This window comes from Triticum urartu, chromosome 5A (assembly GCF_056163025.1).
Source record: "Triticum urartu cultivar PI428250 chromosome 5A, HENAU_Tu73, whole genome shotgun sequence".
In the NCBI taxonomy this organism is placed as follows: domain Eukaryota; kingdom Viridiplantae; phylum Streptophyta; class Magnoliopsida; order Poales; family Poaceae; genus Triticum; species Triticum urartu.
The window spans coordinates 610044095-610061911 of record NC_141877.1 but is presented as its reverse complement, the minus strand read 5'-3'; the positions used below and the strand labels follow the sequence as shown (position 1 = coordinate 610061911).

Genomic DNA, 17817 nt, shown 5'->3' with positions numbered 1-17817 from the left:
TTTTGTGCATTTTTTAATGCAAAATGATTCCCTACTTAGGTAAATAAGAGAGGAGAGTAGTGACCTCTTAATGACCTCATAATGATTTTGTATGTTCAAATTTGTATGCATGCCACATAGTCATGTCACTGTTGACGAATTTACTGTATTCGCGATGATGTTTTGTGGAATGTTGGCATTGATCTCACACCTTATTTGTATGTGCATAGATGGAGCAAGTAACCGGATACGCCAGTGATGATTCCGGTAGCGATAATGGATCCTCGTCATTGAATGCGAACCAACCTCTCGGAGACAACTATATGAGTCAGGATGAATCGTACAGTGGTAACGTAAGTGCCTTCAATGTTGACCAAAACATATTGAATACAAACTAGTTATCTGACACTAACATGTCCTTTTAAATTTGTACAACTACACGGCAATGCTGACGATGAGGAATATGATATAGATGAACAATTTTATGCAGATAGTGTGAGCCAGGTATGTTGAAAAAATTGTAGAGAAATGATTGACATTAAAATTGTATGACCACTTATGTTACTTCGGTATGGCCGGAGGGGACCCTCGATCGCACGTCTTCGCTTCGCATCCGCCAAACGGGCACGCACGCAAAAATTTGTCCCGTTTCGAGTCCTATGGATTTTCTACGATTTTCCGGGCCGAAAACCCAGAAAATACTGCCCGGACGTGACGCAATGTGCGTTCGTTGTCGGATTTCGTTCATTTTGGCCGTGGGGTGCCCAGGTGGGGCCCCACACGCGCTGGCAAAAGTTGGGTGCAATCCGTCAAACCGCTCAGGTACTTGCTGTGGAAGGGGGTGGTTTCGGTATGGCCGGAGGGGACCCTCGGTCGCACGTCTCCGCTTCGCATCCGCCAAACGTGCCCAATTTTTTTTCCACGTGCTACTGTGCCCTAGCAGGGCACGCACACAAAAAATTGTCCCGTTTCGAGTCCGTATGGATTTTCTACGATTTTCCGGAAAATATTTAAAAAGTTGGGTTTACAAATATTTAAAAATATTTCAGAAAATTCATAAATGTTAATGAATTTAAAACTATTTCAGATAATGTTAATGAATTCAAAAATTCTCGGATTCATAAATATTAATGAATTATAAATATTCTCTGGTTCATAAATTTAAAGAATTTAAAAATATTTATGAATCTTTTTAATTTAACAAATTCTTGTATTCATATATAACAAATTCATATATGTTAACAAATTCTTGTATTCATATATGTTAATGAATTCTTGTATTTTATTTGTTATATCTCACCTTTTTAATTCTTGTATTTTATTCATATATGTTAAAAAAATAAAAAATAAATTCTTGTATTCATATATTTATTTTTGTTATTCATATATAAAACAAAAAATATAACAAATTCTTGTATTCATATATGTTAATGAATTTAAAAATATTCTCTGATTCATAAATGTTAATGAATTTAATAATATTTCAGAAAATGTTAATGAATTAAAATATCTCACCTTTTTAATTTTTTTTGTTTTTTATTTGTTGTATTTTTTATTTCAAAATTTCAATTTTTTCATCCACCGGCTTTACTATATGGACATATTTAAAAAAAATCTGAACATTTCTAAAACACTTTATAAACATTTAGATACACTTTTTATTTTTTATTTTATGTGTTTTCATGATTTTTTTATTCTACAATTTTTCGATAATTGCATACCTTATTCTATGCTATGTATATTCGATGCAAATTTTTTAAATATATTGTGAACATTTTTATGCATGGGTTGGAAAATTTTCAATTTTTCTCAAAATAAGCGTTCAATATTTAGCTAATTTTTTGAACAAACTTTGAAGACAAATTTAAACAAGACTCGAACAAACTAGATTGAACATAGAGATATTTTACATAGTCCATTCAACAATACCGAAACCAAATGAGTTTTTTCGAACCTAAACGATACATAGTTCATACTTAGAACATTTAAAAAAAAACTACTCCTCCTCCTCGTTGCTAGCCAACACATCGATGACCTCCGCGCCGTCACCGCCGTCACCCCCGCCGTCGTCGTCATCGTTGTCGCTGACCTGGGCTAACCGCTCCCAGTCGATGACGTCGTCGTCCGACGACTCCGACGCCTCCGCCTTCGCCTGCGGGACCACTGGCGGAATCGCCGCCGCCGCCTGGATCGCTGCCGCCTGCTCGGCGGCCTCCCTTGCAGCCGCCGCTGCAGCCGCCGATGCGCGCAGGGCGACGAGGTAACCCGGCGTATCGTCGGGATCGCCGTACTCCCGAAGAACCAACTGCTCCGGCGACAGTTCCACCTCAGGCGGGGCGGGGGGATCGGCGGGCGCCGGCGCAGGTGGTGGAGGAGCCCGACGGCCGCGCGCTGCTGGACGGGGGCGCGGGACAAGAAGGCGGCGACGGTCGCCGATGAGGTCAGGCGTGACGCCGGACTCTGCCAGCCGGTACGCGCCGATGAAGGCGGCGTAGTCTTTGCCGTCCCAGAACGCATGACGGCCGGCGATGTTGTTGTGGCCGCCGGTCCGCTTCTCCTCCGCGGTGGCGCCGGGCCCGCGCCTCGGGTAGCCGTCCTTGTTGAGTTTCCAGTCGTGCGGAAGACGGCAACCCGGCGGCACGAGGAGCCCGAACCGGTAAAGCTCCTCCGTCTCCGGCGTGCTCAGGCTCGACGGCCACGCGCTGGGTCCGTCGTCGCCGCCGGTGCCGGTGCTGCTGCCGCCGTGGAACGACATGTCGTCGGCGGCCTTTTGGGAGGTGGAGACGGGAGAGGAGCGGTGTTTGCGGCGACGGGCGGGGAGGAGCGGTGTTTGCGGCGACGGGCAGGGAGGAGCGGTGTTTGCGGCGACGGGCGGACGGGGGTGAGATTTATAGGGAGACGGCGGGGCAGCGGGCGGACGGGTGGTTGGGCTATCAATTCGACGGCAGTCGAGGGCGGCGGCGCGGCAGACGAGGGGACGGACGGGACGGGGCGGCGGGCCGCAGTTCACGCGCCACGACGCGCTTTCACCGGGCGACGTGCGGTTTGACCACCGACGCGGTAAAAATAACGTACGTCGCCACAGTAAAAAAAAGCGTACACGTACGTACGTCGACGGGCCGCGCGGGTACGTCGCGGGGGCGGGACTGGGGGAGGGGCAGGGGCAATGACCATCCTACTCTTTTTTAAGTTTTCAGACGAAGGGGTATAGGACGATCTGGACCGTTGATGTTTTCAGGGGGTTTGTACCGAAGAAGAAATGTTACTGACGAAGAATGGAGGATATGGTGTCTGTGCACACGCAGCAGAATGAACCTTCAGAGGCGTCGGGACTGTTGAAAGGAAAGCTCACAAACGTCTATTTCCCAAAACATGCATGAAAATGGAGATTCGTATAGGATCCAAAGAGAGCGTCCAGTTTATTTTTGCCGCGCTCGTGAGCAAGACAAAAAAAAATACATTATTACCAGCGTTCATTCACGTTCATGGCTGTGCTGTGCATGGGGCTTCTTCTCCCCGCCTGAGGCACGACACGGCGGCCGGTAGGGGTCCTTTTCGCCTTCATTTCGCGGCACCACACCACGAGCCATGAAGACGACGACGACGGATATACGAGAGATCACGCTCTTGTCTCTGCTTGGTCGTCCCGTCTCGTCGCTGGCTGCGACACCACACAAGAGTCGGCATCAGCATCTTAACTGAAAAAGGATCATTATTCATAGCCGATGCTAGTCAATTTCTTCAGTACTAGTAGTATCTTCTCTTCTCATCAGAGTGTGACAGCACAAGCTCAACTGCTTTGCGTTCTACTACTATCATCTTCTCGACGGGCCGAGTACCGATCGACCGCACAATCTTCTTTGTCGCTTTTGTTCCGGTTACATCGATCCTTAACTTTGATGGGGCAGTTAACTGAACATGGACGATGCATACTCCATTTGGTAATTTTGTTGCGTGCCCGTCAACCTCTGCCACAAGATGAGATGATACGGGACCCGTAACCAGTGCCCCGTTTCAATCACAAACAAGAGGAGAGGAATAAAATGGGCACGGCAAGGGTCAGCATCATCTGAAATTCATTCATGGGGAATCCGTGGTCCGTTCTCGCGCAACTTTTTTTTTTTTATAAAAGAAGGATGACCCCCAGCCTCTACATCTCGCGCAACTAGCAAAACATTAATAATTCAAGAAAACCATGGGAGTGTTTCAATTTCAATCCACTGATGAGGCGGGTACACGACCGAGCGGCATATCTAGCATTAAACACTGGGGCAGAGTCACCATCAGATGCTTGTACAGTTGCGTCCGGCACAAGGCGATGCATGTGCACTATGGAAAACTGAACTGAACTTTGTTGTTTGACAGCCAAAGCTGAAGACTAATACAGCGTGTTTTTGCGGTCGATCATGAGAGCTTGGCTGCATCGATGTCGCTCGATCGACTTTGCAGCCTCGTGGTTGAGTAGCTTGTGGATCGGGAGGAAATACCAAGCTAGCGACGATGCCAACATGATGCAGATTACTGCTGCAGTTCCAACCCACCAGGCAAAGTGAGGGACCCCCAGCAAAAGCTCAGCACACACTGCACAGCAAGGGAAATCAGAGAGAACAATTGGGATGAGAAACAATATTTAGTTTAGATGCTCAAATCAATATGCAGAAGGGCCATGCACTGATAACAGCTGACAATGTAAGGGAAAAAAACTAGATGCAGCTACTTTCATATAATCAAAAGTGTGAGCCAAACTATTTCAAAGGAAGCTCTGCACACTACCTGTTTCCATAAACTCCTTCATAATGGCAAAAAACATTTTTTTGTAATAAAAATTAAAAACTACTAAGAGATTATATGGATTAATTTTTTTGTTTGCTCATTTAAGCTACTCCTAATTTACATGGCCTTGCAAAAATCAAGCTTACTTGTGTGTAAAAGTTCACTAGGAACCTACAACCTGTGTGCAGTACCACTGTGCAAGACCATGCTCCAGATATTTCAGATTGAGTACAGCTTCTTTACAAATATACAGCCACAGAAGCAAATTGGAACCAATGTGTAAATAAAAGCTTTAGAATCCAAGTACTAAAATAACAAGTAACTACAAAAGCATACTATAGTGACTCAGAAACCAGGGGTCAGAGGTGCAAGGCTGCTGCTGCAGGTAGGAGTAGCAGCTGATGCCTTCAGTAGAAGGAAAGGGTGGGCGCCAATGATCTTGCGGGTTGCTGGCTGAGGGCAAAAGCTGCCGAAGATGAATTGACGCTGCCCACTTTAAAAGCTCAGCTCCGAGGGTGCAGGTTTTTGGTTGCTGTAGTTGTCGTAGTGTGTTTCAGTTTTTGTATTGTCAGGTTATCTGATGGTTTGAGATACTTGGTCTGCAGATGCTAGAATTTTGGGTTCAGATACCCTGGAAGTAGTTGCTGTAGTTCTGTTCCTGTTTTAAATTTTGATCTGCAGCCGAAATGCTAATCAATTTATTCGGTAATTCTTCTCATGAGAGTGTGACAGCACAAGCCCAACTGCTTTTGGTTCTATCATCTTCTCGACCGATCGACCACACAATCTTCTTTGTCGCTTTTGTTCCAGTTACAACCTTAATTTTGATAAGGCAGTTAACTGAACATGGATGATGCATATCCATTGAGTTATTTTGTTGCGTGCCCGTCAACCCACGCCGTGTTAATGTTAAGAGTGAATTTTGGTTTTTACCCTCTATTTTGATGTTTTTGACACTAATTATCCTATTTAGCAGGATTTCATCCATTTTACCCCATTTAGCAAAAGTTTTGCCACAATTTACCCATTTTAAAATTTTGCGAGCATTCTGATGAGCAGGTCCCAATTGTTAGGTCCACCTAGCATGCCCTATCAACAGTTTTTACCTACCTATTTTTCTCCACGTTGAACCAGTCCTCGCAGCTTCGCTCGACTGGGCTGGCCTGATATGATCGCCAGAGCAGGTCGCTCGCGTCCAACGCACAAGGCGTAAGTTGGGCCGCACCACTCTGGCCTTCAATATTCATAGCACACATTGTTCGCCTTCCTTCGAATCACACACACGCTGCAAACAAAGAAAAAAAAGGATTTCAACAATATTCAAAATGGTGAAAAAACTTTAAATCAATGTACGTCAGTTATAGATGGGTGATATGTATACACGTGATCTTCTAATAAGCATTTTAATTCTGTCTGAATCAAACGCCTCACCGGCCAATGCATGAGTCAGGAAAACTTAATAATACACATATGATGGAGATGGTCAAAATCATGTGGAATGGGGTACGACGTGAGGGCTTGCTTGTTCACCAACCTCGCTGATTTGTTGGACGAGCGGCCCCCATAGATCTGCAACCGAGCACAACCTGATGGGGGCATGTACATGGACGCGCCCACGCCGACGTCGGCGAGCTTGATGGAGCCGGATTACATGGGGTCATTTCTTGTCTTGATGTCGCGCCCAGACGTCGGCGAGATTGACGGAGCCGGATTCCACGGGGTCATTTCTTGCCTTGATGTCACGACCATATATAACGCCGCTCGAGGAGGTATGAAATCACGCCACTGCCGTTGCCTGACAATCCCTAACCATAAGTTCGAGCGAGCCTGACGGGTACGTGTGGGCAGAAGTCTGGACGGGCGATGCAATCTATTAGGCGTGAGTAAGGAGCGTGGTCGACTCAGGCATTATGCGTTGGACGAGACGCAAGTGACCTCCATCGGGCCGGTCCGGTCGGGAGAAGCCGTGAGGACTGGTTCACGAGAGAGAAAAATAAGCAGGAAAAAACCATCGATGTGGCATGCCAGTTAGACTTCACAATTGGGACCTGTCTGCCAGAACACTGATGAAATTTTAAATAGGATAAATCGTGGCAGAACTTTTGTTAAATGGGTAAAATGGATGAAATTTCGCTAAATGGGGTAAGTAGTGTCAAAAATGTCAAAATAGGGGGTAAAAACCGAAATTCACTCTAATGTTAACTAGTACTATACTACTGAGTCTGAGTGACCACTGCCAAAAGTTGGGATGATACTACGGGACCTGTAATGACTGTCCTGTTTCAATCACAAACAACAGGAGAGGAATAAAATGGGCACGGGAAGAGTTGGCATCTGAAATTCATGGGGAAACCGTGGTCCGTTCTCGCGCAACTGCCAAAACATTCAATAAAACCGTAGTATTTCAACTTGAACTCTACTAGCATTCATGAGGCAACCGTACACGATCGACCGGCATATCTAGCATTGAACTCCAGCTAGCTGGGGCGCCGTCGCCATCAGACGCTTGCACAACTGCGTGTGATGCAAGGCAGGAAGGAAGGAGAGAAGAAACATCACGCTAGTTCATTTGTACACCAAGCCTGCTATGCAAAACTCAACTGAACTGAACTGAACTTTGTTGTTTGACAGCCGAAACTGAAGATTAATACAGCGTGTTCCTGTCGATCACGAGAGCTTGCTGCCTTGTAGTTGAGTAGCTTGTGGATCGGGAGGAAATGCGGTGCCAATGAGACTACTGCTGCAATTCCAACCCACCAGGCAAAGTGAGGGGTCGCCAACAAAAGTTCATCACACACTGCAGAGCATTGGAAATCAGAAAGGAGAATTTGGATGAGAAGCGCTATTCAGGTGCTCAAAGCAACACATAAAATAAAAGGGCCTGGTGATGGTTACCAGAGGCAAATGGAAGGGAAAACTAGATGCAACTAATTTCACATAATCAAAAGTGCCAATCGAACTATCGCAAAAGTCCTAATCGAACTATTGGTTTCCATGAATTCCTTCATAATGGCAATGACAACCACTTAATTTGTACTCCATATGCAACCATCGGTGCAGCAGACAGGGTTGCGCCTACTGATTGATGCTAACCAGATGGTCTTGGAGTAACTACTCTTCCCTTTACCGCTTTGCAGATATGATAGCTCGGTACTTAGTTATTGGTGCCTGTGTGTACATTGTGCTTGCTGATTTAAGCTTAATTCACATTTCCTTGGAAAAACCAAGCTTACTTGTGTGTAAAAGTTCACTAGGAACCTACAACTTTTTTTTTGAGGGCTACTAGGAACCTACAACTAATGTCCTACTTTGTGGAACGGTGGAACCGTATCCGACATGTGGTCCATAACTTTTGTGTTACCAGTTTCAGAAATGAAATTGGGGGAAACCCTGAATTCGAAAAAAAAAAAACCACGGATCCGTACTAGGCCAACTTTCTCAAGATCACTTTTAATTTCTGATCTACAGCCCAAATGTTAATCAATTTATTTAGTATCTTCTCAGCACAAGCCCAACTGCTTTTGGTTCTATCATCTTCTCGACCGATCGACCACACAATCTTCTTGTCGCTTTTGTTCCAGTTACAGCCTTAATTTTTATGGGGCAGTTAACTGAACATGGATGATGCATATCCATTGAGTTATTTTGTTGCGTGCCCGTCAACCCATGCAGTGTTAATGTTAACTACTAATATATACTCCCTCCGTTCCAAATTACTCGTCGTGGTTTTAGTTCAACTAAAACCACGACGAGTAATTTGGAACGAAACCACGACGAGTAATTTGGAACGGAGGGAGTACTACTGAGTGACCACTGCCAAAAGGATACTATGGGACCTGTAATGAGTGTCCTGTTTCAATCACAAACAACAGGAGAGGAATAAAATGGGCACGGGAAGAGTCGGCATCTGAAATTCATTCAAGGGGAATCTGTGGTCTGTTCTCGCGCAACTGGCAAAACATTCAATAAAACCATGGGAGCGTTTCGATTTCAATTCATTCATGAGGCGACCGTACACGATCGAGCACCGTCGCCATCAGACGCTTGCATCGATGTTGCTCGACTTTGTAGCTTCGTAGTTGCTTCTCGGGCGGGAGGAAATACGGCGAAGGCGATGCCAACACGATGCAGACTACTGCTGCAATTCCAACCCACCAGGCAAAGTGAGGGATCCCCAGCAAAAGTTCATCAGACACTGCAGTGCAAAGGGAAATCATAGAAAACAATATGGATGAGAACCACTATTTAGGTGCTCAAAGCAGTATACTGCATACAGAAGGGCTGGGCAGTGACAGCTATACTGTAAAAAAAGGACAGACCCAGTGCCAGAAAATCCCACACCAGGTTGGGTCCGTGAAAGGATTATACGAGGCAAGCCTAACCCCTGCACAATGCAATGCAGAAGGCCGCGTCGAACCCATAACCTCTTGGCACAAAGTGACAGCTAAAGTGTGAATCAAACTATTTCAAAGGAAGCTCTGCGCACTATCTGTTTTTATAAATTCCTTCATAATGGCAACCACAACCACTTAATTTGTACTCCCTTCGTTCCAAGTTAGTACAAAGTTGGATCATCTATTTTGGAACGGAGATAGTAGTAACAAACAGCGACTAAGTGACCCTATATGCAACCATCGGCGTAGCAGACAGGGTTGCACCTACTTATCGATGCTAATCCGATGGTTTGGATTAGCTACGCTTCCCTTTACTGCTTTGCTGATATGATAGTTCACTGCTATAGTTATTGATGCCTGTGTACACTGTAGAGTAAAACCACCGTGCTTACTCATTTATGCTAATTAACATGTCCTCAGAAAAACCAAGCTTAGAGCAACTCTAGCAGACCCCGTATATCTCGCGAACCCGCAAAATTCCGCCGAGTATACGGGCTCGGCCCAATTTTCTGGCCAGAACAAAGCCCGTATACTCGTCCGCCCCGTACAAAAAAATTACCGCGGCCCGCAAACCGCCCCCCCCTCCCGAAGCAGTATATCTACGGGTTTGCGGGGCAGATACGGGTCGAAACCCTATCCCCCCGCCACCGCGTTTCGCCGCAATTCCCCACTCCCTCCCTCGCATTTCTCGCCGCCGGTGAGCCCGCTTCCGCCTCCAGTCGCCATGTGGGGCTGTATGTGGAGCTCCGGCCGCAGCTCCGGCTGGGGCGGTGACCCCGAGCGCGAGCGGTGTGTCCGCGCGAGGAAGCGCGCGGCCAAGAAGTGAACCAACCAAGGCCTTGAGCCGCCGGCGTCGCTCCTCCGCCGCGAGACGGAGGAGTAAGACCGCCGGCACGGGCTCCTTCGGTCGCCCTCCTCGGCCGCGGGCTCTTCCTCCGCCGCGAGGGGCCGTTTCGGCACGGCGCTTCTCCCCGTGAAGAGGGAGTGGTCGGAGGAGCCGGAGGAGATCGAGCTCGTCGCCGTCAAGCAGGAGCCGGAGGAGATCGAGCGTCGAGGCGTCGTCAGGCCCGAAGATTTTGTGGCTGATGTCGACGCGGTCGCGGCCGCCATTGCTGAACGGAGCTTGCGCGAGGAGGCGGAGCGCCGGCGCCACGACGAGGAGCTCGAAGACCTCATCCTCAAGCAGGCGGTCGCGGCCAACCTTGACGCGAAGGACAAGTACGACGAGTGGCGCCGCATCCGCGAGGAGCAGAGGTAGAAGTTCATCGACCTCGTCAGCTCCGACGAGGAGGACTGAGCTTCTCCACCGCGTCGTCCTCGACCGCGAGCTCGTCCATTTTGGTACATCGACCTCGGCCTCGCCACCGTGAGATCCCCCACCCCCTCTAGTAGTAGTAGAAGAATGTAGATTGTATAATCTTGTAGTATATGATGAACTAGTGTATGATAATGTAGTATGTGAAGAACTAGTGTGGTTGCAATTTCTCCCGTGAAAGTTTTTTTTTAAATTATACAGTTTCATATACGGGGTCTACTCTGCCGCGCACGATTTCGACCAGCAAAACAGTTTGACGTCGAACTGTGTCGAACTGTAAACGCCATATGCGGGTCGGCTTTTTACAGGGTCTGCCAGAGTTGCCCTTACTTGTATGTAAAAGTTCACCAGAAACCTACAAATAATGTCTGTGTATAGTACCACTGTCATTGTGCAAGAACATGCTTCAGATATTTTAGATTGAGTAGAGCTTCTTTACAAATACAGACACTGAAGCAAAATGGAACCAATGTGTAAAAAAAAGCATTAGTATCACAAGTGCTTAAAAGTTCAGCTCTGAGGGTGCAAGTTTGCGGCTGCTGTAGTTTTTGTAGTGGGTTTCAGTTTCTGTATCATCAGGTTATCTGATGGTTGGGGATACAGAAACTGAAACACACTATTTCAGATGCTAGAATTTTGGGTTCAGATGCCCTACTAGGCCAACTCTCACTTTTAAATTTTGATCTACCGCTGATGCTAATCAATTTATTCAGTAACTTCTCAGGAGAATGTGACAGCACAAGCGCAACTGCTTTATGTCAAGCATCTTTTCGACGGGTAGAGAACTGATCGACCACACGATCTTCTTGTCGCTTTTGTTCCAGCTACAGCCTTAATTTTGATGTGGCAGTTAACTGAACATGGATGATGCAGATCCATTTGGTTATCTTGATGCGTGCCCATCAATCCGCACAGTGTGAACTACTACTGACCTCCGCCACAAGTTGAGGTGATACGAGACCCGTAACCAGTGCCGCGTTTCAATCACAACAGAATGAAATGGGCACAGGAAGAGTCAGCATCTGAAATTCATGGGGAACCTGTGGTCCATTTTCTGGAGTGGTGCAACCAGCAAAACATTCATTCAATAAAACCATAGTATTTCAATTAATTCATGAGGCAACCGTACAGGACTGAACGACGTATCTAGCATTAAACACTAGGGCAACAACCATCAGATGCTTGTACAACTGCGTCTGGTGCAGGGCAAAAAGGAAGGGAAGAAGAAAGAAGACAATACATGTGCACTAGCCTGCTACCTACTATGCAAAACTAAACTGAGCCGAACTTTCTAGTATGACAGACAAAGCTGAAGATTCATACAGCGTGTTCCGGGCGATCACGATAGCTTGGCTGCATCGGCGTCGGTCGACTTTGCAGTTTCGTAGTTAAGTAGCTTGTGGATCGGGAGGAAATACGGTGCTAGTGATGCCAACACAAGGCAAATCACTGCTGCAATTCCAACCCACCAGGCAAAGCAAGGGATCCCCAGCAAAAGTTCATCACACACTGCAGAACAACGGAAATTAAAAAGAGCAATTTGGATGAGAAACGCTATTTAGGTGACTCAAAGCAGTACATCAAAGGACCAGGCAATGAAAACCAGAGCCAGTGAAAGGGAAAACTAGATGCAACTAATTCCACATAATCAAAATCGTGAATCAAACTATTTCAAAGCAAGCTCTGTGCGCTATCTATTTCTGTAAATTACTTCATATGGTGCTGGAAACCTATTAAAGTGTAACAAAAATTAACGACTAGGTGCCTATATCAACCATTGGTGCACCAGACAGGGTTGTGCCTACTAATTGTTGCCAATTACATGGTCTTGGAATAACCAAGCTTCACTTTCCTGCTTTGTGGATATGAAAGCTCACTACCTATAGTTATTGATGCCTGTGTGTACACTGTACAGTACTGCTGTGCCTACTCGTTTATGCTAATTCACATGGCCTTGGAAAAAACAAGCTTGTATGAAAAGGTTCACTAGGAACCAACAACTAATTAACATGCTTCAGATATTTTAGATGAGTATGACTTCTTTAGAAATACAGCCACAGAAGCAAAATGGAACCAACGTGTAAACAGCTTCAGATTCCAAGTACTAAACAGACAAGTAACTACAAAAATATCATAACTCAGAAAACCAAGGATCTCTAACAGGCCATCTTTTTCACCCCAACTTTTGAATTACGATCTACAGCCAATGAATATCATTCTCCAATTGAGCTGTCATCTTTCTTACAGCAAAAAGGGACAACATTAGCTATTGCCTAAATGAAGCAGATTTTTGTACAATTGTACTAATGCAATTCAGATGTAATAATATTCATCTAGTCAGGTAGTGCCAATGGGAACAAAATTTCTTATATTTATGACAGGAGGACACAACAGAATGCTTTGCTCTTAAATGGGAACAGCAGACATTCATACTAAACTGAACTTACTAGAACAGCGCACAGTTCACAACAGAATGCTTTGCTCTTAAATAGGAACAGCAGACATTCATACTAAACTGAACTTACTAGAACCGCGCACAGTTCACAACAGAATGCTTTGCTATAAATGGGAACAGCAGACATTCATACTAAACTGAACTTACTAGAACAGCGCACAGTTCACAACAGAATTCTTCGCTCTTAAATGGGAACAACAGACATTCATACTAAACTGAACTTAACAGAACAGCGCACAGTTCACAACAGAATTCTTCGCTCTTAAATGGGAACAACAGACATTCATACTAAACTGAACTTACTAGAACAGCATGCAGTTCGTTGTCATGCAATGTGCATAATGACATATATATTGCATACAAAGAGAAAGTGAATAGTGAAAACAAAATTGAGGATCTGCTAGTATGTTTAGCCTGTTAGGTTAGTAAATAACGTTCTAGTTTTCCTTGAAATGTTTACTTTAGGTAGGTGGCTTATGTTGATATTGTCTAAAAGTTCTGGCCGCAGATCATCTCCATTTTAATACAATTTATCACACAAATCAGCATTTTAGGCTTACTTGTACATATTAGTGACTTATATTTCGTTGTATGGAAGAATGTTCTACAAATTTCAAGACCTTTACCTGTTAGATAAACGGGGAAATGATATCAAGCACTGATCAGTGAGCAACCAAGGTTTCAAATACTACATGATGATGCTCAAAGCAATGATTGATTTTATGGCATGGCACAAAATGAACAAATTACAAACAGACACTAGAAGCAGTCTATCGGCTATTGGCTAATCAAGGAAAATTGAAATGTAAAGAGACAGCAATTACGAGCTAGCATACCAATGTTGAACAGGGCAAGCTCTCTCTCCGATACATTTGGCTTCGCAACCACACCCTCAGGCTCCACCGTGACAAGAACATAAACCTATATTTCAATCACAAACAGCCATTATAAATCATCTCATCAAAGGGCACGCCACTCTGATTCTGCAGCCAAGCAACAATTCTAGCTAATAATTCACTGAACACCAACCGGCTTGGTGCTCTCAGCCTGGAAAATGATCTTCTCCGTGTTGAGCAGCCTCCTGTTCTTACTCCCCTGGTCCTCCACAGCATCAGGATCGCTCACGAGCCGAATCGAAAAGCTGGACGGTATCTGCAAACCACAAGCAGCGCCTTCAAGCACAAGAAGATGCAATGGGTTTACTGGCGAAACAAATGGTCTTTGTCTTTTGACAGCCAGGGTGAGAATGAGATCGTACGGAGGCCGGGTAGGAGATCTTGACTTCGTACCACGCGGGCGGCCGCAGCCCGGCGAGCCTGTAGACCCTCCGGCCGTGGCGGAGCGGCATCGTCTCGCCCACCAGCTCATCGCCGACGCTGAGGGCCCTCGCCGACTCCTTCGCCTCCAGGCTGCTGCGGGGGCAACGCACGGCGGAGCTGTTGGCGAACAGTACCAGAAAGAGGCGCGGACGGAGACAGAGAGAGAGGGGCGCACCTGCGCGCGGAGGAGAGCAGGAGGAGGACGATCAGGAGGACACGCGGCGGCGGCATGGCGAGGAGAGCGGATGCGGCGGCGATGGCATCCGCGCGGGCTCCCTCCGGCGACGGCGAAGCAGTTGCGAATGCCTCCGTGAGAGGTTACATGGGCCTACACGGTACGCATGGTGTGGGCCAATAGCGAGCCGGACGGCCCAACAGAATATGGGCCTTATGGGCCATTTTGCTGGCCGGGTTAGCCCATCCAGACGACCCCCTTCCGAAACCCTAGCCCCCAAACCCCAACTACATAAGCCACTCCCTCCGCCCGCCGCCGCCTCCTCTAGCCTCCAGCTCTCTCTCCCTCTCTCTCGCCTCCTCCCTCCCCCTGCAGGAAGCTCGTCGAGGTAAGCGCACGCCCTCCCATCGCGCCAGGGCATTTGCTCCCGCTCCTCTGCCGGATCTGACCCTGGGGTTTGGTTTTGCGGCCGCAGATGTCGTCCGAGGCGGCGAAGGTGGTGGTGCCGGAGTCGGTGCTCCTCAAGAGGAAGCGGGAGGAGCTCTGGGCCGCCGAGAAGAAGACCAAGGCCGTCGAGGAGAAGAAGAAATCCAGCGAGAACGTCAAGGTCATCTACGCCCGCGCCAAGCAGTACGCCGAGGAGTACGATGCCCAGGTCAGATCGCTGCTCCCGCCCGATCCCTCGCCCCTTAGCGGTCGCTTGCTCGTGCGTTCGTGGTTAGATTTAAGCGTTCGAGGATGCGTTACGTTGGATCTGTGACTGGGTCATTTGTATGCGGTGACTCCTGTTCGTACTCGATGCGATTTCTGCTAATAATAGGTAGGCATACACATGCATAGATGTAAATACTCGTTCACGGTGATGCCGCAGTGACCTAGAGATGCCCTTCGGTTCTTAGCTGTATTAATTCTTTGCATGTTGTTGTATGTCCATGTCCCATGCCATTGTGTGTGTGTGTGTATATAATGACCTAGGCCAGATTTGCATGGTGTTGCAGCAAAATGAAATCAAACCTGAACCATTTAAGGTGATTTAGGTGCTGTATTTTAGTGTGTCGACTATAACTGTTCGGTGTAAATTGCTGCAATCTTTGTTCAAATTTGACGCCCAGCTTAGTGTCATTGAAATGTTTCCTTCTGCTTGATTTGACGCCCATCTGGTATCTTTGAAATGTTTCCTTCTTCTTGAAGGAACCATTAGCTCTGCTTCTAATAGCTTAACTTTGGGAAATATACTTAATGCTGGTTTTGTTTGCAGGACAAGGAGTTGGTTCAGCTTAAGCGTGAGGCCCGGATGAAGGGTGGGTTCTATGTCAGTCCTGAGGCTAAGCTGCTGTTTGTTGTCAGAATCAGAGGGTAACTCACACCACCTTGCCACTGTTTGTCTTGATGTGTATGTTGTGTTCATTTCTGGCTTAAGTTAATGCTAATTTTGTCAAATGTCTGGCTGCAGTATCAATGCCATGCACCCAAAGACCAAGAAGATCTTGCAGCTGTTGCGTTTGAGACAGGTGGGTTGGACAATTTGTTGGTTGTGTCAAGTTTGAACTTGATTCATGCATCCATACCTTGTTTGAAATGATTTTTTACTTGTGTTTGTTGTGCCAATTCTTTGATTGTGCAGATATTCAATGGAGTGTTCCTGAAGGTTAACAAGGCCACCATCAACATGCTCCGCAGGGTCGAGCCATATGTTGCATATGGGTATGTTACAAGTGTGCATTTTTTATCTGTTGGTACATGATACATGCCTTAAACATTGAATGACTGAATTGCTGTTTGTTAGAACCTTGCTAGATTTGTTTTTTCCTATTGCGAGCCTGGAAGTTTCACACAGTTAGCAGAGTAGTCTCACACTAAATACTCTTTCTGAATCAACCCCTGCATTTAATTCTACAACCTGATGTCAACTAGTCAAAGACACAAGAGTCTTTGATGTTCGGTTTGTATCTAAATGGATCGAATCATTATACTTGTAGGTACCCGAACCTGAAGAGCGTGAGGGAGTTGATCTACAAAAGAGGTTATGGCAAGCTCAACAAGCAAAGGATTCCTTTGACCAACAACAAGGTCATCGAGGAGGTGAGCAGTCAGATTCCTCAACATATGGCCCTTATTTTATTTCCAAATGCATTTTGACCATTTTCCTCTGGGTTGATTCTGACCATTTTGTTGTCTACTATCAGGGTCTTGGAAAGCACAACATCATCTGCATTGAGGACCTTGTGCATGAGATCTTGACCGTCGGTCCTCACTTCAAGGAGGCCAACAACTTCCTGTGGCCCTTCAAGCTGAAGGCGCCGCTGGGAGGCCTCAAGAAGAAGAGGAACCACTACGTTGAGGGTGGCGACGCCGGCAACCGTGAGAACTACATCAACCAACTCGTCAGGAGGATGAACTAGGTTGATCATCGATATCTCTTGTATTCGGAAGATGTTTTGTTTGTTAAGCCTGCTTTACATTAGGAAGTGGATGGTGGATGCAGTTTTGATATTTCGGAACCATGATATGCATGTTTGGAAGAATCTGACTCTGTATGTGGAGGTTTTGAGACCGTGTTTAATGCCTCCTGCTATGTGCCTCGAATACGTTTCTCGTTGCTGTCTACCTAGTATGTGGGGCTTTGTAATTTTTACTTCGAACTTGCTGGTTCTGCGTAAATTTTTCTGTTGTTTAGAGCAACTCCAAAGGGGTGACACAGCGACCCATTTCTATTTAGTATCCAAATTTGAGCCACATTTAGGTCGTGGGCGGATACAAAACGGATGCTTTCTTTGGCTCTCTTGTCTGTGTGCGTCCTGGCCTGGCCCGCTTGTCATCCACCCATCCCCTCTACTTTTATTAGCTGGCCCACCCCACCGCTCGATGCGCCTCTGCTCCTTGTCTCGCCGCTCACCCTTGCTGTGTCGCGCTGTGTCGTGCCGCTCTCCCGGTGCTCGCCACTGGTCGGGCGCCCTGCCGCCGCTGCTGGTCGCGCGCTCGGCCGCGGGCTGAATCTGGGCGGAGGTGAGCGTCACGTCCCTCCTCCACTGCTCGCCGCTCCCTGATCTGGCGCGAGGGTCCGGTGCTGAGGAAACGAGCGAGGCGGCTCCGCGACTGCACAGAGTGGACGCCGGCCTTGTCTCCCACGCGTCGTAGCTCGCGTGCCCGGTCCGACCTCGTCCCCTGCACCGCTGCTGGTCGCCCCCACCTCCACCGTCCCCGCGCCACCCCGCCTCTCCTGGTCGCGCGTCTCGCCACGCCCGACAGCGCCTGGCCTCGCCCCGCCGTGCCCTCGCGCTCGCCGCGGCATGTTCGTGGCGCTCGTCGTGCCACCCCCGCCGTGGGGTTTGAGCTCCCCCATCAGCACCTCCCCCTCCCCCGCGCTGCGAGCTCCCCTGCCCTGCCGTTGGACGCACACGCAGACC

At 47.2% G+C, this 17817-nt stretch overlaps 1 protein-coding gene and 1 pseudogene across 2 annotated transcripts; one reads left to right on the top strand and one right to left on the bottom strand.

The window, feature by feature from the left end:
- Positions 1 to 11544: 11544 nt before the first annotated feature.
- Positions 11545 to 14513, bottom strand: LOC125511026 (uncharacterized; annotated as a pseudogene). Its single transcript, XR_015602905.1, has 5 exons — positions 14411 to 14513; positions 14175 to 14328; positions 13946 to 14068; positions 13753 to 13837; positions 11545 to 11970 (listed from the first exon to the last, which is right to left on the bottom strand). The product of XR_015602905.1 is annotated as an uncharacterized LOC125511026 (transcript).
- A 127-nt stretch (positions 14514 to 14640) lies between these two features.
- On the top strand, positions 14641 to 16998 carry LOC125511025 (large ribosomal subunit protein uL30y). Its single transcript, XM_048676308.2, has 7 exons — positions 14641 to 14798; positions 14886 to 15065; positions 15669 to 15766; positions 15864 to 15921; positions 16035 to 16114; positions 16390 to 16492; positions 16597 to 16998. Exons 2-7 carry the CDS (start codon positions 14886 to 14888, stop codon positions 16810 to 16812), a joined length of 735 nt encoding a protein of 244 aa, XP_048532265.1. The 5' UTR covers positions 14641 to 14798; the 3' UTR covers positions 16813 to 16998.
- The last annotated feature ends 819 nt before the right edge of the window (positions 16999 to 17817 follow it).

Coding starts and splice junctions, on each gene's coding strand:
- LOC125511025 (XM_048676308.2), top strand. CDS start 14,886: ATGTCGTCCGAGGCGGCGAAGGTGGTGGTGCCGGAGTCGGTGCTCCTC. Junction 15,767..15,863: donor TTTGTTGTCAGAATCAGAGG/GTAACTCACACC, acceptor GTCTGGCTGCAG/TATCAATGCCATGCACCCAA. Junction 15,922..16,034: donor AGCTGTTGCGTTTGAGACAG/GTGGGTTGGACA, acceptor TTGATTGTGCAG/ATATTCAATGGAGTGTTCCT.